General features: G+C 54.3%; 1 protein-coding gene across 1 annotated transcript; it reads right to left on the bottom strand.

Moving 5' to 3' along the window:
• Window positions 1-2,154: 2,154 nt before the first annotated feature.
• CD93 (CD93 molecule) lies at window positions 2,155-4,564 on the bottom strand. Its single transcript, XM_054179697.1, has one exon. The coding sequence runs from the start codon at window positions 4,387-4,389 to the stop codon at window positions 2,665-2,667; it is 1,725 nt and encodes a 574-aa protein (XP_054035672.1). The 5' UTR covers window positions 4,390-4,564; the 3' UTR covers window positions 2,155-2,664.
• Between the last annotated feature and the right edge of the window lie 13,784 nt (window positions 4,565-18,348).

Below are 18,348 nucleotides of genomic sequence, written 5' to 3'. Positions count from 1 at the left end.
CACATTCTCATTATTAATACAGGCTGGGGAATGAAAAGCAGCCCTGTGGAGAAGGACTTTGGGGGTAGTGGGGGATGAGAAGTTGGATATGAGGTGGCAATGTGTGCTCACAGCCCAGAATCCAACTGCATCCTGGGCTGTATGCCCAGCAGCGGGGCCAGCAGGTCCAGCTCCACTCTGCTGAGACCTAAGCTTCAGTGTTGTGTCCAGCTCTGGAGTCCTCAGCACAGGAGAGACATGAGCCTGTTGGAGTGGGTCCAGAGGAGGGCCACAAAAATAACCCAAGGTTCTGGTAGCCTTCTGCTGTGAGGATGGGCTGAAGAGAGTTGGGCTTGTTGTGTGTGGAGAAGAGAAGGCTCTGGGAAGACCTTACCGTGCCCTTCTGTTCTGCATACAAGAAAGATGGGGAGGGACTTCCAGGCATGACCTGCTGTGATGAGACATAGGGTGATGGTTTTAAACTAAAAGCATTGGATATTGGGGGGGAAGGGAAACGTTTCTTGCAAGAGTGGCCAGGCAGTGGAACAGGCTGCCCAGGGAGGTGGTGGAGTCACCATCCCATAGGTGTCCCAACAAAAGTGTGGACATGGCACTTTGGCATGTGGTTTGATGGCCATGGTGGTGTGAGGTTCAAGGTTGGACTCCATGATCTTAGAGGTCTTCTTCTATGATTTTAAAAGAGGGAGATTGAGACTGGCTTGAAACAAGGACATTTTTACACCGTGGGTGGTGAGACCCTGGCCCAGGTCACCCAGGGAGGTGGTAGATGTCCCATCTCTGGAAACATTCCAGGTCAGGTTGGATGGGGCTGTGTTACCCTACCCAGCTGCAGATGTCCCTGCTGGTTGCAGGGGAGTTGAACTAGATGACCTTTGAAGGGCCCTTCCCACCAAGACCATTCTATGATTAATTCCTGGCCTAAGTAGCACCTCTCAGATTTGTACCAGCTCGGAGCCCACACTTAGGGCTTGCTTCTCCCCTTTCTCATAGTGGAATATTATCTACATCAATTAATTGATACCTTAACTGAATAAAACGAAACAAGAGAAGGCAGAAACACCTCTGTCAACATCTGGGCAAGGCCCCAGCTGTCAACAAAGGGAAGCCAGTGGTCCCTGCAAGGTGAGGCGCTTCCCCTTCCCCTGCCGTTTGCTCACAGAGAGCAGACTCAGCGCCGCCTGACAGCGCAGCCATCCTGATTTTATGTATGTAGGTTGGTCCTGCTGACTTAATGAGGATTATTCCTTGCCTTAATTTATTCATGTATGCAAACTGCTTCACTGGCTTGTCACAACACAAGAGAGAAGAGGAATTATTCTGTCGGACTTCCAGGAACGCCACTGCTGCGTTCGCCGCCTCTCCCCAGCCGCTGTGCAGGGGAAAGGAAGGAGAGGCAGCAAATGGGAAACATTTCCCTGTGAGGTTTGGGGTTGGGGTTGGGGATGGGTTTTTTTTGGTGGCTTTGTTTTTTAATGTTACAATGGAGAAACAAAGACAAAACCCACCCAAACCCAAACCACCAAACACAACAAACCCCAACCAAAACAGCAGGAAAGGGTTTTCTTCCACACATGGAAGAACAGGATGCAGGTCGCTGCCTCCAGCGAAACTCCTTTGTGCTCAGGTCCTGTTTCTGCGGCAATTAAAGCCTCAAGGACACAATGAAAGCGGCAGAGAACTCAGGAAACTGATGCACCCTCTAAATCACATGGCTGCCTGCTCTTTTCTGAGCGCTTTGGAGACTGTGGGGAAGCTGGGTGGGAAGCAGGAACAGCCCTTGTGCCCTCCCCACCCCCTCCCCCCAAGATTGTCGGGGAGGATTCCTTCTGAGACAGCTTGAAGGGGCTTCACTGTCAGGAGAAGGTGAGAACAAGCAGGTCACTGACGTTAGGTACTTCGCAGAGCACTGGGGAACGACTTCACCCTGAGAGAGAATTTGCTTTGAAGGGGGTTTAAAAGGTTTACATCTGATAATCAGGAACTGTACAACATCCAGTGTATTCTTTACAAGGGGGATTTCCCCCTGCTGTGACAGCTGTAACAACGACAACAACGAAGAAACCACCACAAAACACTACCCCCTCCCCTGTTTGTGACTGCAGGGACCAGTCCTGGCCCTGGTGAAACTTGGTTCCATGAGAACGAGGCAAACCTGAGGGTTGAACTCAAGCCGGTAGGTGAGGTGGGGTGGGGCTAGCATTGCTTTTGGGGTGGCAAAGGACTGGGGGAGCTGCAGGGAGAGGGCAGGGAGGCTGCTGCTTTTGCCTGCTGGCATTTCAAGTATAGGTAGGGGAGGCCAAATCCAAGTCAAATTTTATCTGTTTGCCTTCAGGAAGACAAAGCAAAATGGAGAACTTGCTGGTTTCAAGCAGGGTGAGATTGTGCAGAGCTGAAGGGCAGCCCTGGGAGGTAAATTCACCCCCATCCCAACATCAGAGCACCATCCCTGTTAACCCTTCCCTCGGCTGGCTGATAAACCCCAGGACTCAACCGGGGCTGCCTTTATGGGGAAGAGAAGTTCCTGCTTGGCAAAGAACCCCAGGACAGGCTCTTGGCCGTGCAAACCCGTGTCGAACAGAGAGCCCCCTCCCCCCTCTTTAATTTTCCTGTTAATTTCCAAACAGATGGCTCTCTGTCGCCCTCCTTGCTGCCCCGGGGGTGCCGTTACCTGCGCTCGCCGCCCGCCCCACGGTTCTCCGCCTGCTCGGGCACCCAGCAGTAGTTATCCGCCGCGTTTTTGGCCGGCCGCTTCTCCTGCTTGGCTGCCCTCCTCCTGCAAGCCACGAGGGCCAGGGCGAAGGCCAGCAGCAGGAGGATGGCTACCAGGCTACCCAGGATGTAGTAGAGGAGCAGCCTGGGGCCATCGCTGCTGTGCTCAGCGCCAGGCGCCGACCCTACGGCCGTGGGGGCTGGCGGCGGCGTCACCCCGAGGGGGATGCCCAAGGTCTGGAGGATGCTCGTGCTCCGCGGGGCACCTGTGGTCCGTGGGATGGCCATGGTCCGGAGGATGCCCGTGGTGGTTCGTGGGACGCCTGTGGTCCGTGAGGTGCTGTTGGTAGCCCCTGTGGGCTTGTCTCCATCGGCGGGCGCAGCGCGGCAGCCGTGCCCATCCTCCTCTGGGAGGAAGCCGTCTGGGCAGAGGCACTCGAAGCTGCCAGGCAGGTTGCGGCAGTGCCCAGGGCAGGGGTCCCGGAGGCATTCATCCACGTCCAGACAGGCATCACCGTGGCCAGGCTGGCGCTGGTAGCCGGGCAAGCAAGTGCAGTGGAAGGAGCCGGGGACGTTGAGGCAGAGCTGGGGGCAGATGCCAGGCTGAGCACACTCATCCTCATCGTGGCAATGGCGGTCACCCGGCCCCGCTGGCCGGTAGCCAGGCCGGCAGAGGCAGACAAAGCTGCCAGGTGTGTTGTGGCACTCGTGCTGGCAAGGCCCATCCAGGCACTCGTCCACATCCAGGCAGCTCCGGCCGTCGGGTGCCAGCGTGTAGCCGGCCCCACAGCTGCACTCGAAGCCACCAGGCCGGGTCAGACAGGTGCCCTGGCACGGGTTGGGGTGGCAAGTGTCCTCGGGCAAGCAGGAGGCCATGTCCTCGGCCAAGGTGTAGCCCGGGTGGCAGGCGCACCGTGCGGGCTCCCCCGGCGTCTCCACGCAGCGCTGCTGGCAGCCTCCGTTGCGGTGGGAGCAGGCAATGGGGCAGAGGGGTCCAGGGGGGTGCCAGGCGAAACCCCCTCCCTCCAAAGGCTCCTTGCAGACGGCGAAGGCTGGACTCACGCCCTCCTCGCAGTCGGCCTCCACCAGCGTGCCGAAGGGAGCCACCGCTAGCCGGGGGCTGTGAACCCCGAAGGGGGTGGTGTAGCTGACCCGGCCGGGTCCGGTCAGCGGCAGGGGCCCGCACATGCCTCGGAAGCTGAACTTGCAGAGGAAAGCGGCCAGCGGGGGCCGGCAGGGGCGGTCAGCCCAGCCCACGGTGCCCGACGGCTCGTCCATGCGCAGGCTGACGCAGCGGGAGCTGAGGCAGGTGACGGCCGGCTCGGCCAGCCACGCCGAGTAGGTGCCGGGCTCCCCGCCGGCCACCCAGGAGAAGCCCCGTAGAGGTTCTTGTGGCAGGACGCAGTGTCCCCGAGCCAGCGACAGCCCGATCCAAGCCGGGCCCGGCCAGCCGGCCGCCACCAGCAGCTCCCGCAACCGCTCGGCCTCGTCGGGGCTGCGGACGGGGGCCAGGTTGCCACCGTTGTGCCGGCAGCGTTCCTGGGCGCCGTGCCAGCCCAGTTCGGCCCGGTGAAGGGTGTAGCAGGCATTGCCGGCGCAGACCACCTCGGCGTGCTCCCCGCTGGATCCCGGCACCAGCAACGCCAGCGGCGGCAGCAGCAGCAGCCAGGCGATGGCCATCCCGCCGGCTGGACGGACGGACGGACAGAAGGGACTCGTCGGCCGCCGACTCACATCCCCTCGTCCCGCCGAGCTCGTCCTACGTGCATCCTGTGCTTCTGGGTCTCTTATTTATCACCGGAGGCTACGGCTTCCTGTAGTGTGGCTGTTTGTTGGTGGCAGTCACCTCATTGGTTTTCCCTTCCCCCCCCAGCGCGGTCGGCTCCTCGCTCCCATCCCAAAGCTTTGGCTGCACCTCGCCCGGCGACGCTTTTCTGCCGGGGAAAACAGCCGAGCTCCTGCTTTCCTTTTGCGTTTGTTTGGGTTTTGTTGTTGTTGTTTTATGAAGGCTTGATCTACTCACTCGCCCAGCAGATGATGTTTTTAATCCCTAATAGGGCCGGAGAGTTTTCAAGCTACTGCAATAAGGGGAGGGGAGAAGGGGGGGGGGGGGGGGGGGGGGAGGGGAAATTCCCCCCAAATAACACCAAAAAGCCGTGGGATCCTTTTGCTATCGGCAAACTAAATATTTGGTGTGGTGTCTCATGTGCACGTCGCCCTTCCAGCACATTTTTCTCCTTCTTCGTGTGCTTTAAATAGACAGAGAAGCCCTGAAATAGGAGCTAGGTCGTGGGAAGGCCCAGGCTGCCAGGACAGAGCCGAGCTCAGCCCTAACGTCAGCTGGAGCAAACCCTCTGTGCCACCACTGGGGCTGAGGGTTGGTGCTGTGGTGCTCTGTGTGACGCTGGAGCAAACCCTCTGTGCCAGCACTGGGGTTGAGGGTTGATGCTGTGATGCTCTGTGTGAGGCTGGAGCAAGATTGGTGCCATGGTTTAGTTGATTAGATGGTGTTGGGTGATGGGTTGGACTCCATGATCTCAAAGGTCTTTTCCAACCTGGTCTATTCTATTCTATTCTATTCTATTCTATTCTATTCTATTCTATTCTATTCTATTCTATTCTATTCTATTCTATTCTAAATTCTATTCTCAGGATGGAACAAACCCTCTGTACCAGCACTGGGGCTGAAGATAGATGCTGTGCTGCTCTGTGTGAGGCTGGAGCAAAACCCTCTGTGCCAGCACTGGGGTTGAGGATTGATGCTGTGATTCTCTGTGTGAGGCTGGAGCAAGATTGATGCCATGGTTTAGTTGATTAGATGGTGTTGGGTGATGGGTTGGACTCCATGATCTCAAAGGTCTTTTCCAACCTGGTCTATTCTATTCTATTCTATTCTATTCTATTCTATTCTATTCTATTCTATTCTATTCTATTCTAATTCTAATTCTAATTCTAATTCTAATTCTAATTCTATTCTCTGCATTAGGATGGAGCAAACCCTCTGTGCCACCACTGGGGCTGAGGATTGATGCTGTGATGCTCTGTGTGAGGCTGGAGCAAACCCTCTGTGCCACCACTGGGGCTGAGGGTTGCTGCTGTGGTGCTCTGTGTTAACAACTCACTGCTCTCTTGACCACCCCATGCTGCTGTAGGGGCTGGGCTGGGCTTGGCTGATGTTGGTGGCTCTCCAGAAGGTCTTTGGAGAAAGGGCAGAGGCATTAACAGATGACACTAATGTCTAAACAAACATTCAGCCTGGAAAAGCTCCTGAGAGGAGCTTGCAACAACATCTCTGCAACACTGCTTCAGGATCCAAAGGCTTTTTAGCAGCGTGATTGGAAATGTAAACATTTACATGAGCTGTCTACTGGTGCACAATTTGCTGTGGTTATCCACAGGGGGAAGTTCTTCACGAGGAGAGAAGGGGAAAATCCTGCAACAGGTTGCCCAGGGATGTGCTTGAGGCCCTGTCCCTGGAGACATTCGAGGTCAGACTGGACGTGCCCCTGGGCAGCCTGTTGCAGTTGGAGGTGTCCCTGCTGGCTGCAGTGGGGTTGGGCAAGGTGACCTTTGAGGGTCCCTTGCAACCTGATGCAATCTGTGAAACCTTTTCCAGACCTTTCCACCCATCCATCCCATCTCTTTGGCAGGAGATGCCAAGCAAAGTGGTGGCTTCTCTACCTCAGCAGTGGGTGTGCTCGCCACTGAGGTGCCACAGCCCTGCCCGTACCCCAGCCATGCCCGTGTGTCAAGCAGCTTTTTCCATGTGTGAGCATCCCCCTACCCCCTCCCCAGGCACACTTTGGACCTAGCATTTTTTTTGACTGTAGAATTGTCCTTTTCATGTGGATTCCTGCCCACAGAGAAGTCAGGATGATGACAGGGTCCTAGTGGTTGGCAGCCACATGAACATGAGCCAGCAGTGTGCCTAGGTGGCCAAGAAGGCCAATGGCATCCTGGCCTGCATCAGGAACAGTGTGGCCAGCAGGAGCAGGGAAGTAATTCTGCCCTGTACTAGCACTAGTTAGGCCACACCTTGAGTCCTGTGTCCAGTTCTGGGCTCCTCAGTTTAGGAAAGATGTTGAGCTGCTGGAAGGTGTCCAGAGAAGGGCAACAAAGCTGGGGAGGGGTCTGGAGCACAGCCCTGTGAGGAGAGGCTGAGGGAGCTGGGGTTGTTTAGCCTGCAGAAGAGGAGGCTCAAGGGAGACCTTCTTGCTCTCTCCAACTCCCTGAAGGGAGGTTGTAGCCAGGTGGGGATTGGTCTCTTCTCCCAGGCAGCCAGCACCAGAACAAGAGGACACAGTCTCAAGCTGTGCCAGGGGAGGTTTAGGCTGGAGGTGAGGAGAAAGTTCTTCCCAGCAAGAGAGATTGGCCATTGGGATGTGCTGCCCAGGGAGATGGTGGAGTCACCATCACTGGAGGTGATCAAAAGAGGATTGGATGTGGCACTTGGAGCCATGGTTTAGTTAGTCATGAGGTGTTGGGTGACAGGTTGGACTTGATGATCTTTGAGGTCTTTTCCAGCCTTATTGATTCTATGATTCCTAGCACCACTGCTGCCTTCTCTTTCCAGCGGAATTGCTCACACAAGCTGAGTGCTCAGCTGAATTCAGTGACCCAACAGAGCATTTTGGGGTTTGTCCAAAAGTTCCATGGACAAAAGCCCAAACCAACCAGACAAAGCCCAACACAAAAGGGTCATTGCTCCTCTGGATAGTTCCAAGCTGGAGTTATGGAAACAAACCCCAAAGTATTTAATGTCTGGGTGCCTATCTAAGAGTCAATCCAACAGAGGAATTCAGGAGTTGATGTTTATAGTCTCCTATAGAAGGTCAGGGTGGAAGTGATCTGCTGGAGAGCAGCCCTGTGGAGAGGGACCTGGGAGTCCTGGTAGATAACAAGTTACCCATGGGGCAGCAATGTGCCCTTGTGGCCAAGAAGGCCAATGTGATCTTGGGGTGCAGAGGAGTGTGTCCAGCAGATCCAGGGAGGTTCTCCAACCCCTCTACTCTGCCCTAGTGAGACCCCATCTTGAGTACTGTGTTCAGTTCTGGGCTCCCCAGCTAAAGAGGGACAGGGATCTGCTGGAGAGGGCCCAAGGGAGGGCTATGAGGATGCTGAAGGGACTGCAGCACTGCCTGGGGAGGAGAGGCTGAGGGACCTGGGGCTCTTTAGTCTGGAGAAGACTGAGAGGAGATTTAATCAATGTTTATAAACATCTGAGGGATAGGGGTCAGGAGGGAGGGGACAGGCTCTGCTCACTTGCTCCCTGGGATAGGACAAGGGGCAATGGATGTAAGCTGCAGCCCAGGAGGCTCCACTTCAACATGAGGAGGAACTTCTTGACTGTGAGGCTCACAGAGCCCTGGAGCAGGCTGCCCAGAGAGGTTGTGGAGTCTCCTTCTCTGGGGACTTTCAAGGCCCATCTGAATGCATTCCTCTGTGACCTGAGGTGATCCTGCTCTGGCAGGGGGGTTGGACTGGATGATCTCTTTGGGTCCCTTCCAACCCCTGACATCCTGTGAGCCTGTGAAGTCAGGGACTCTGTCCCAGGGAAGAGAAGTGGCTTTTGAAGACTGTGCTGTCAGATGTGCACCACTACATTCAAAGACCTTCCCCCCCCCCCCCCCCCCCTGCCATTTCTCTTTCCCCATGAAATATTTCAGTGCTCCTCCTGGAGCTGTTTTGGGCTGGTTACAATTTCAGGGACAGGGATCTTCAGCTGCAAAACTTACCCTGATTTTTACTTCCACCCACACTTTTGGCCACAGTAGGGTTTTTTTAGTGATATAAACCATTGTGCTTCTAGTGTTTGGGGCTTCTTTTATTACCTACCTCAGGGGATTTAGGTTTTCGTTGCAGTTCCCACCTGAAAATTGATCAAAGCCTCTGTTTGTAAGTGGGAAGTAAAAGCACCTAAAGCCTTTTGTTTCTCAACCCCCATGGCTGAACCTGCCTCTAACCTCCTGTTTTCGGATAGTAACTTAAACCATGCTGGCAAGATGGTTGTGGTGAGGGGTCTTAAAGTCTGGAGTTATTCAAAAGCCCAATCATTCCTTTGAGGGAGGTGATTCTCTCCCTCTGCTCCACTCTGCTGAGACCAAACCTGGAGCTCTGTGTCCAGTTCTGGAGCCTCTGTTCCAGGAAGGATCTGGAGGTGCTGGAAGGTGTCCAGAGAAGGGCCACGAGGATGAGCAGAGGGCTGGAGCTGCTCTGCTGTGAGGACAGACTGAGGGAACTGGGGTTGTGCAGTCTGGAGAAGAAAAGGCTCCCAGGAGACCTAATTGTGGCCTTCCAGTAGCTGAAGGTGGCTTCAAGAAAGCTGGGGAGGGACTTTTGAGGGTGTTAGGGAATGATAGGACTCAGGGGGATGGAGCAAAACTAGAAGTGGGGAGATTGAGATTGGATGTTAGGAAGAAGTTGTTCCCCATGAGGGTGGTGAGAGCCTGGCACAGGTTGCCCAGGGAGGTGGTGGAAGCCTCATGTCTGGAGGTGTTTGCAGCCAGGCTGGATGTGGCTGTGAGCAACCTGCTGTGGTGTGAGGTGTCCCTGGCCATGGCAGGGGGTTTGGAGCTGGCTGAACCTTGAGGTCCCTTCCAGCCCTGACAGTTCTCTGATTCTGGAGACCAGAAATCCTGTTGAATCCAAAGCACTAAATAAAATAAATCAGCTTGCTGAGGGAGCTGGTTAAAAATGTTCCTCCAAGGCTAAAGAAGGAAACATGCAGCTTGAGATCAACAGTGGCTGTTTGTGCAAGCCCTCAGGGCTGGAACAAGGGACAATGGCAGTGGGGAAGGGGGCGGGGGGGGGGACACCTGCGCCAGCTGGAGAAGAATAGGAGGAACTGAGCTTCCTCTGGAGACATCCTCAAGGACATCACAGCCAGCTGGGGGCATGCAGCAAGCTGCTTGCTCCCCAGGGTGAGCAGCAGGGGCCAGAGAGCTGGGCAGGATTTGGGGATGGGGGATTATGTGTGGCAGGTGGAATCTTGGGGTATGTGGGCAATGTGGGCCTGGGGTGAGTGCTGCCAGTGCCAAATGATGGCAGTGGAAGAGCTGCTGAGTGTTGGCATGAGCAAGCTGCAGTCTTGATGATTTAGCTCAGTTTTGGGCTCCCCAGTTCAAGAGCGACAGGGATCTGCTGGAGAGGGTCCAAGGGAGGGCTATGAGGATGCTGAAGGGACTGCAGCACTGCCTGGGGAGGAGAGGCTGAGGGACCTGGGGCTCTTTGGGCTGGGGGTCAGGAGGGAGGGGACAGGCTCTGCTCACTTGCTCCCTGGGATAGGACAAGGGGCAATGGATGTAAGCTGCAGCCCAGGAGGTTCCACCTCAACATGAGGAGGAACTTCTTCACTGTGAGGCTCGCAGAGCACTGGAGCAGGCTCCCCAGAGAGGTTGCAGAGTCTCCTTCTCTGGAGACTTTCCAGCCCCATCTGGATGTGTTCCTGTGTGTCTTGGAATGTGCTGCCCGGGGAGGTGGTGGAGTCACCATCACTGGAAGTGTTTAAGAAGAGCTTGGATGAGGCCCTTGGTGCCATGGTTTAGTTGATTAGATGGTGCTGGGTGATAGGTTGGACTGGATGACCTCTGAGGTCTTTTCCAACCTGGTGGATTGAATTGAATTGAATTGAATTGAATTGAATTGAATTCTAGTCTATTCTATTTTATTCTGTTCTGTTCTGTTCTATCCTGTTCTGTTCTATTCTATCCTGTTCTGTTCTATCCTGTTCTGTTCTATTCTATCCTGTTCTGTTCTGTCCTGTTCTGTTCTATTCTATCCTGTTCTGTTCTATCCTGTTCTGTTCTATTCTATCCTGTTCTGTTCTATTCTATCCTGTTCTGTTCTATCCTGTTCTGTTCTATTCTATCCTGTTCTGTTCTGTTCTATCCTACTGGAGTCATGGAGCCTTCACCAAGCTGCTGGAGACCCTGTTGAGTCATTCTAAATGCCTGGAAGGAAGGAACAAAGCAAACAACATTGAGTGCAAGGGAGGTGATGGGGAGAACAAAAACATCTTCCAAACCCAGAGCATTAAGAGGGCAGATGGGAAAAGGCTTTGCCAACAGTCATGAGCAGCAGCACAGTCACAACAAACTGCTTGGGGGACACACACACACACACACATTTGTTGAGGTCTTTTACATGGAGAAAGGAAAATACACCCTGGGAATGAATGCTACAAAGGCAGCTTGGTCAGAAAAGCAAATGAAAACATTGCACATTCTTTAGTGGCAGTTGCTGGGGATTATTTTGGTGAGAGCTTCTCTTCTTGCTGATGGCTCTTCTAAATGGCTCTAACAAAGAGTGGGGAAGGGGGAGGGTTAGAATAGAATAGAATAGAACAGAATAGAATAGAACAGAACAGAACTAACCAGGTTGGAAGAGACCTTTGAGATCATGGAGTCCAACCTATCACCCAGCACCATCTCATCAACTTTTGGCTTTCCACCGTGCTTTATGTTGTTAAAACGGCTGGGAAGGCTTGGGGGATAGAAGAGGTGCTGCAAAAAGGAGGAGGCTGAGCCACCAGCCAGGACCAGGGAATGGATGGGACCACAGAGAGGGTTATTCAGGAGCAGATGGCCCACAGAGCCCCAGAGCTGTGGGTATCCCCAGTGCCTAAGAGCATCAGCTTTGGGCATCAGGTCCACAGAGCCGTTTCTGCACCAGGGTATGCAAACTCCCACAGAATCCCAGCATGGGGGGGGAGGGGGGGAAAGGGACTTCTAGAGGTCACAGGATGACAGGATCACAGGATGTCAGGGGTTGGAAGGGACCCAAAGAAATCAAGTCCAACCCCCCTGCCAGAGCAGGACCATACAATCTAGCTCAGGCCCCACAGGAACACATCCAGGAGGATGCTTAGGGGACTGCAGCACTGCCTGGTGAGGAGAAGCTGAGGGACTTGGGCCTCTTTAGGCTGGAAAAGAGAAGTCTGAGAGGGAATTTAATCAATATTTATAAACATCTGAGGGCTGGGGGTCAGGAGGAGGGGACAAGCTCTGCTCACTTGCTCCCTGGGATAGGACAAGGAGCAGTGGATGTAAGCTGCAGCACAGGAGGTTCCACCTCAACACAAGGAGGAACTTCTTGACTGTGAGGGTCACAGAGCCCTGGAACAGGCTGCCCAGAGAGGTTGCAGAGTCTCCTTCTCTGGCGACTTTCAAGGCCCATCTGAATGCATTCCTCTGTGACCTGAGCTAGAGTGTATGGTCCTGCTCTGGCAGGGGGGTTGGACTGGATGATCTCTTTGGGTCCCTTCCAACCCCTGACATGCTGTGATCCTGTGATTAGCAGCAGCCCACATGAAAGGCAGTCCCATGAGAGCAACACTTCCCATTCCCACCAGGGTGAGCAGCAGAGAAGCTGTGGTTGTCTCCCCGCCTCGACAGGCTGGGGCTGGGCAGTATGCTGCAGGGCTCAGTTTATTTGTCCTGCCTTTCACTCTGGGCTTTGGCCAGGGCTGCCCATTTGAGGTCCACTGCTGCTGATAAAGGAGGGTGTTGGGGTGGGGATGCTCCAAACAGGCACTGCAGCAGGGAAAGGGTTTGGCAGGCAGCTGAGGATGCAGGGTCAGATCCTATGCAAAGCTGCTGGGGCTTCTTACAGGCTCTGCTGGCTTCAGAGGGGAGCAAACTGGGGAGCTGGGAAGGGTTACTTGGTGGTCATGGCTGTGAGCAGGGAAGATGCAGCTTGGGTGAGAGGTTGTGCTGCTCTCTTGGGACAAACTGCTTTTCCCTGGGATGATTTTCACCTTCAGAAACACTTTGCCCCCTCATGGATGTCAAGGGATGTCGGCTTCTAACATGTCCATGTCTAACAACACTTGCATTTCCTCTTGTCATCTTACAGAGAGGCTCCAGGGAGACCTTAGAGCAGCCTCCCACTACCTGAAGGGGGCTACAGGAGAGCTGGAGAGAGACATTTGGCGAGGGCTTGGTGTGACAGGATGAGGAACAATGGCTTTGAGATAGAAGAGGGGAGAGAGAGACTGGAGATGAGGAAGGAATTCTTTCCAGGGAGGTTGGTGAGACACTGGAACAGGTTGCCCAGGGAGGCTGTGGATGCCTCCTGTTCAAAGCCAGGTTGGATGAGGCCTTGAGCAGGGCAGCCTCTAACCTGTCCTGGTGCCTGCTGTTGTTCCTCCCCAGATGCAGGACCCTGCTCTTAGAATCATAGAATCAACCAGGCTGGAAAAGACCTCAGAGATTATCAAGTGCAACCTGTCAGCCAACACCTCCTGACAGCTAAACCCTGGCTCCAAGTGCCACATCCAATCCCTTTTTGAACACCTCCAAGGACGGTGACTCCACCACCTCCCTGGGCAGCACATCCCAATGGCCAATCTCTCTTGCTGGGAAGAATTTCTTCCTCACATCCAGCCTGAACTTCCCCTGGCACAGCTTGAGACTGTGTCCTCTTGTTCTGGTGCTGCTTGCCTGGGAGAAGAGACCAACCCCCACCTGGCTACAACCTCCCTTCAGGCAGTTGGAGAGAGCAAGAAGGTCTCCCCTGAGCCTCCTCTTCTGCAGGCTAAGCAACCCCAGCTCCCTCAGCCTCTCCTCACAGGGCTGTGCTCCAGACCCCTCCCCAGCTTTGTTGCCCTTCTCTGGACACCTTCCAGCAGCTCAACATCTTTCCTAAACTGAGTGGCCCAGAACTGGAGAAAAGCCACCACAGACCCCCCCCTGGCTGTTGGGATCCCAGAAGGAAGGGCAGAGTGATGAGAAACACAACCCTGGTGACCACCTGCCCTTTCAGCCCCCCCATTGTATGGAGGAACAAGCTCCATCAGAGGAGCATTTGGGGAGCCATAAAGCCACTAATGACCCCCCCCCCAGTTTACCTGGGAAACTCATCCCCAGGGAAATAAAGGAAGGCCATAAAAAGCAGTGAGCCATAAAGGGGACAGTTTATGAGCTTGGATGCGTGCTGCCTCTCTCCTGCATCTTCTCCTCACCACATGGCTTTGAATTGTTCTCCCCAAACTGCTCCTTAACATAACCCCAAAACCCAAGCCCAAAAGAACCCCAGAGGAGCCCAAGGGAAGACAAAGCCATTGAGAAATGCAGGCTAGCAGAGAGGTAATTGGGTGAGGTGTAAGGTCTTGGTGTCAACCCAGCCCACCAACAGGCTTCTAGCTGGAATCCAAACCCCTTCTGCTCTTCAGAAATCAACAGGACTTTGGTTGTTTTCTTTGGGCTTTTCTCTCTCCCTCCTTTTTTCCCCCCCTTTCTTACTGAATCTCCAAAGACTTCCTAGGAACAGCTCAACCAAATCAGACTGTTTAGTAGTCCTGTGTGGTCCAAGCATTGTTTGGCCCCGGGGCTGATGTTTTCCAGGAGGCAGGACACAGAGCAGCGTGAGGAGAGGACACCTGGGTGCTGTGGGGATGCTGCCTTCCCCGCTGGTGCTCACCCATGCAGGAGGTTTCCTTCCTGCACATAAGGTTTTGTTCAATATCTCTATCAATGGCCTGGCTGAGGGGATTGAGAATAGCCTCAGCAAGGGCTCTGATGATACAAAACTGGGGGGGGGGGGAACACCCCTCAGGCTGTGCAGGACCCCATGAGACCTGGAGAGGCTGAGAGCTGGGTGCAGGCAAACCTCATGAAGCTCAATAAGGACAAGTGCAGGGTCCTGCATCTGGGGAGGAATAACAGCAGGCACCAGGACAGGTTAGAGGCTGCCCTGCTGGAGAGCAGGTGGTGGAGTCACTGTCCCTGAAGGTGCTTAGCCTGGAGAAGAGGAGGCTCAGGGGAGACCTTCTGGCTCTCTCCAACTCCCTGAAGGGAGGTTGCAGCCAGGTGGGGGTTGGTCTCTTCTCCCAGACACCTAGTACCAGAACAAGAGGACACAGTCTCAAGCTGTGCCAGGGGAGGTTCAGGCTGGAGGCGAGGAAGAAATTCTTCCCAGCAAGAGAGCTTGGCAATTGGAATGTGCTGCCCAGGGAGGTGGTGGAGTCACCATCCCTGGAGGTGTTCAAAAAAGGCTTGGTTGTGGCACTTGGAGCCAGGGTTTAGCTGTCCTGAGGTGTTGGGTGACAGGTTGCACTTGATGATATCTGAGGTCTTTTCCAGCCTGGTTGATTCTATGATTCTAAGTGCAGGGTCCTGCATCTGGGGAGGAACAACAGCAGGCACCAGGACAGGTTAGAGGCTGCCCTGCTGGGAAGCAGCTCCATGCAGAAGGACCTTGGAGTGCTGGTGGGCAGCAAGCTCTGCATGGGACAGCAATGTGCCCTGGGGGCCAAGAGACCCAATGGGGTCCTGGGGTGCATCAAAGAGAGTGTGGCCAGCAGGGCTAGGGAGGTTCTGCTCCCCCTCTGCTCTGCCCTGCTGAGACCACAGCTGCAATCCTGTGTCCAGTTCTGGGCTCTCCAGTTCCAGAGAGACAGAGACCTGCTGGAGACAGTCCAAGGGAGAGCCAGGAGGATGCTTAGGGGACTTGAGCATCTGCCCTGTGAAGAGAGGCTGAGAGCCCTGGGGCTGGTTAGTGTGGAGAGGAGAATGCTGAGAGGGATCTGATCAATGCCTATCAATATGTGAGGGGTGGGGGGCAAGTGGAGGGGGCCAAGCTCTTTTGGGTGGTGCACAGCAATAAGCCAAGGTATAATGGAGATAAACTTGACCATAGATGATTTCACTTCAACATGAGGAGAAACTTCTTTGGTGTGAGGGTGCTGGAGCCCTGGAGCAGGCTGCCCAGAGAGGTTGTGGAGTCTCCTGCCCTGGAGCCTTCCCAATCTCACCTGGATGTGTTCCTCTGTGACCTGCTCTAGGTGACCCTGCTTTGGCAGGGGGGGAGGGGTTGGACTGGATGATCTTTGGAGGTCTCTCCCAAGCCCTACCATTCCATGACTCCATGATCCATCAGCCAGAACTGTATCTCAAAGTCACCCCCACAAAGGCTTATTAAAAAGAGAGGGGGGGGGGAAAAAAACAACCAGCTTTTGGATGGAAAAATATCTTCTGGGAGCTGTCCTGAAAGTCTTTCCAAAGCAATGTTTTCTGCATTCCAGCAGCTCTGATGTGGCTCCCCAGGAGCCTGGAAAACAAGATTAAAACCCATCTGATGGCTTGATTGACAAATGCTGGCTCCAACCCACACAGGGCTGGCTCCAAGAGCCTCATGGATCTGACCAGGCACTGAACCACAGCCCTGAAAGCTGAAGGTCCATGGGGTCAGCTTCTCTTTCCTGTGTGCACACTACAGATGCTGAGGTCTTGCTGTGCTCTGTTACCTGCCAGGACTTCCTACCTCCTGCATTCCAGCAGCAGCACTTCACAGTAGAATGGGGCAGTTCAGTGGTGCAGTTTGTGTTCCCCAGGGCTCAGTCTTGGGCCCAGCTCTCTCCAATATGCTCAGCAAGGATCTGGATCAGGGGATCCAAGGCACTCTCAGTACATTTGCAGCTCACACCAAGCTGGATGTGAGTGTTGAGCAGCTTGGGGCTCTCCAGATGGACCTGGCCGGGCTGGGTGGCTCAGTGGGATGAGAGTCAACATTGCCAAACGCCAGGTCCTGCACAGGGGTCACAACTACCCCATGAAAGCTCCAGGCTGGGGGCAGAGGGGCTGGAAAGCTGTCCAAGCAGAGAAAAGCCTGGGGGGTGTTGGGTGACAGCCAGCTGAAAATGAGCCAGCAGTGCCCAGGTGGCCAGGAAGGCCACCAGCAGCCTGGCCTGGAGCAGCACTGGTGTGAGCAGCAGGAGCAGGGCAGGGATTGTCCCACTGGTGGGGTCAGACCTCAAATACTGGGTTCAGCTTTGGGCCCCTCCCTCCAAGAAGGGCAATGAAGCTGCTGAAGGGGTTGGAGTGTGTCTTCTGAGGAGCAGGTTGGAGAACTGGGGTTGTTGAGCCTGGAGAAAAGGAGGCTGAGGGGAGACCTCCTGGCTGCCTGCAGCTCCCTGAGAGGAGGTTGGAGTGAGGTGGGAGTCAGTCTGTTCTCCCAAGAAACAAGTGACAGGACAAGAGGAGACAGCCTCAAGCTGCACCAGGGGAGGTTGAGCTGGGACATGAGGAACCATTTCCCCACTGAAAGGGTTGCCAAGCCTGGAATAGGCTGCCCAGGGCAGTGATGGAGTCCCCATCCCTGGAAGGGGTTGAAAAGCCATTGAAATGTGGTGCTGAGGGCCATGGTTCAGTGGTGACCTGGCAGTGCTGGGTTAATGGTCAGACCTGATGATCTGAAAGGTCTCTTCCAACCCAAACTCTTCTATGACTCTATTGCAAAGGAGGTTCTGCATTGCTTCTTGAAGAGAAGAGAAGAGAATAGAGTAAAATAGAATAGAATAGGGAAGAATAGAATAGGATAGAATAGAATAGAATAGAATAGAGCAGAATAGGATAGAATAGGGAAGAATAGAATAGGATAGAATAGAATAGAATAGGGAAGAATAGAATAGGATAGAATAGAATAGAATGAACCAGGTTGGAAATGACCTCAGAGATCATTAAGTCCAACCTATCACCCAACACTATCTCCAGCCCCACAGGCTTTTGTTTCCCTTCTGAGGGACTCCCTGAGTATTCTGAAGGGTTTATTACTCAATATTTAAAGCAGGAAGCAAGGTTGGACCTGGATGATCCTTGAGGTCCCTTCCAACCCCTAACAATTCCATGTCAGGGCTGTGATTCCAGTCCCACCTTCACTCATCCATGAGACCTGGGGCTGAATCTCCCCCTGGATGGAGCAGACCCCCATTGGAGCAGATGGATGGACTCAGTCTCCTTGGGCAGACATCCTCTGCTCCTGGCTCTCCTTCTAAAGGCTCCTGATGGTTTATTTTCCAACCAAGTCAAGCTGGAAGGGGGCAATTAAAAGAGAGGCTATGAGAGCCTGGCAGCTGGGTGGGTATCACAGACTGCAGTGCCATGGAGCTGCCTTATCTCCATCTCCCCAGGCTCTGCTCTCCACAGATAAAGATTTGTCTTCACTTCTCAGTGAGCAAATGGAACAATCACAGCCCCCAGTCTCCACCTTCTCCTTGCCCTGATGGATTGCTGTTTGCTGGCTACAGCACAGCTCTCCCAGGGGACCAACACTGACTGCTGTTATCAAGCATCCTCCTCCTCCTCCTCTCACCCTCCTGTCATTAACCTGCAGGTAACTGTTTGGGGTGGCCCTGGCTGCAGTGAATGGGGGGAAAGTGGAATGCAAAGCACAGGGGCTGGGGGCCAGCATGCAGAGCACAGCAGCACCAGAAGGCACCCAGCACTTCAAACCCCACCCTGCTCCTATACAGAGAGCTTAGGGGAGGTTGCTGCTTATGTTTCTTCTGGCTCTCCTCAGAGAGGTTCTCTTCCCCCTCTACTCTGCCCTGGTGAGGCCCCACCTGGAACACTGCATCCACTTCTGGGCTCCCCAGTTCATGAGGGACAGATATCTGCTGGAGAGAGTCCAAGGGAGGGCTACAAGGATGCTGAAGGGACTGCAGCACTACCTGGTGAGGAGAGGCTGAGAGCCCTGGGGCTGTTCAGTCTGGAGAGGAGAAAAATAAGAGGAGATTTAATCAATGTTTATCAATAGCTGAGGGCTGGGGGTCAGGAGGGAGGGGACAGGCTCTGCTCTCTTGCACCCTGGGATAGGACAAGGGGCAATGGATAGAAACTGCAGCACAGGAGATTCCACCTCAGC

This window comes from Dryobates pubescens, chromosome 3, assembly GCF_014839835.1.
Source record: "Dryobates pubescens isolate bDryPub1 chromosome 3, bDryPub1.pri, whole genome shotgun sequence".
NCBI lineage: Eukaryota > Metazoa > Chordata > Aves > Piciformes > Picidae > Dryobates > Dryobates pubescens.
This window is presented reverse-complemented; position numbering and strand designations above follow the sequence as displayed.

Bases quoted from the DNA above. Each gene is read 5' to 3' on its own strand.
- CD93 (XM_054179697.1), bottom strand. From the start codon at position 4,389: ATGGCCATCGCCTGGCTGCTGCTGCTGCCGCCGCTGGCGTTGCTGGTG.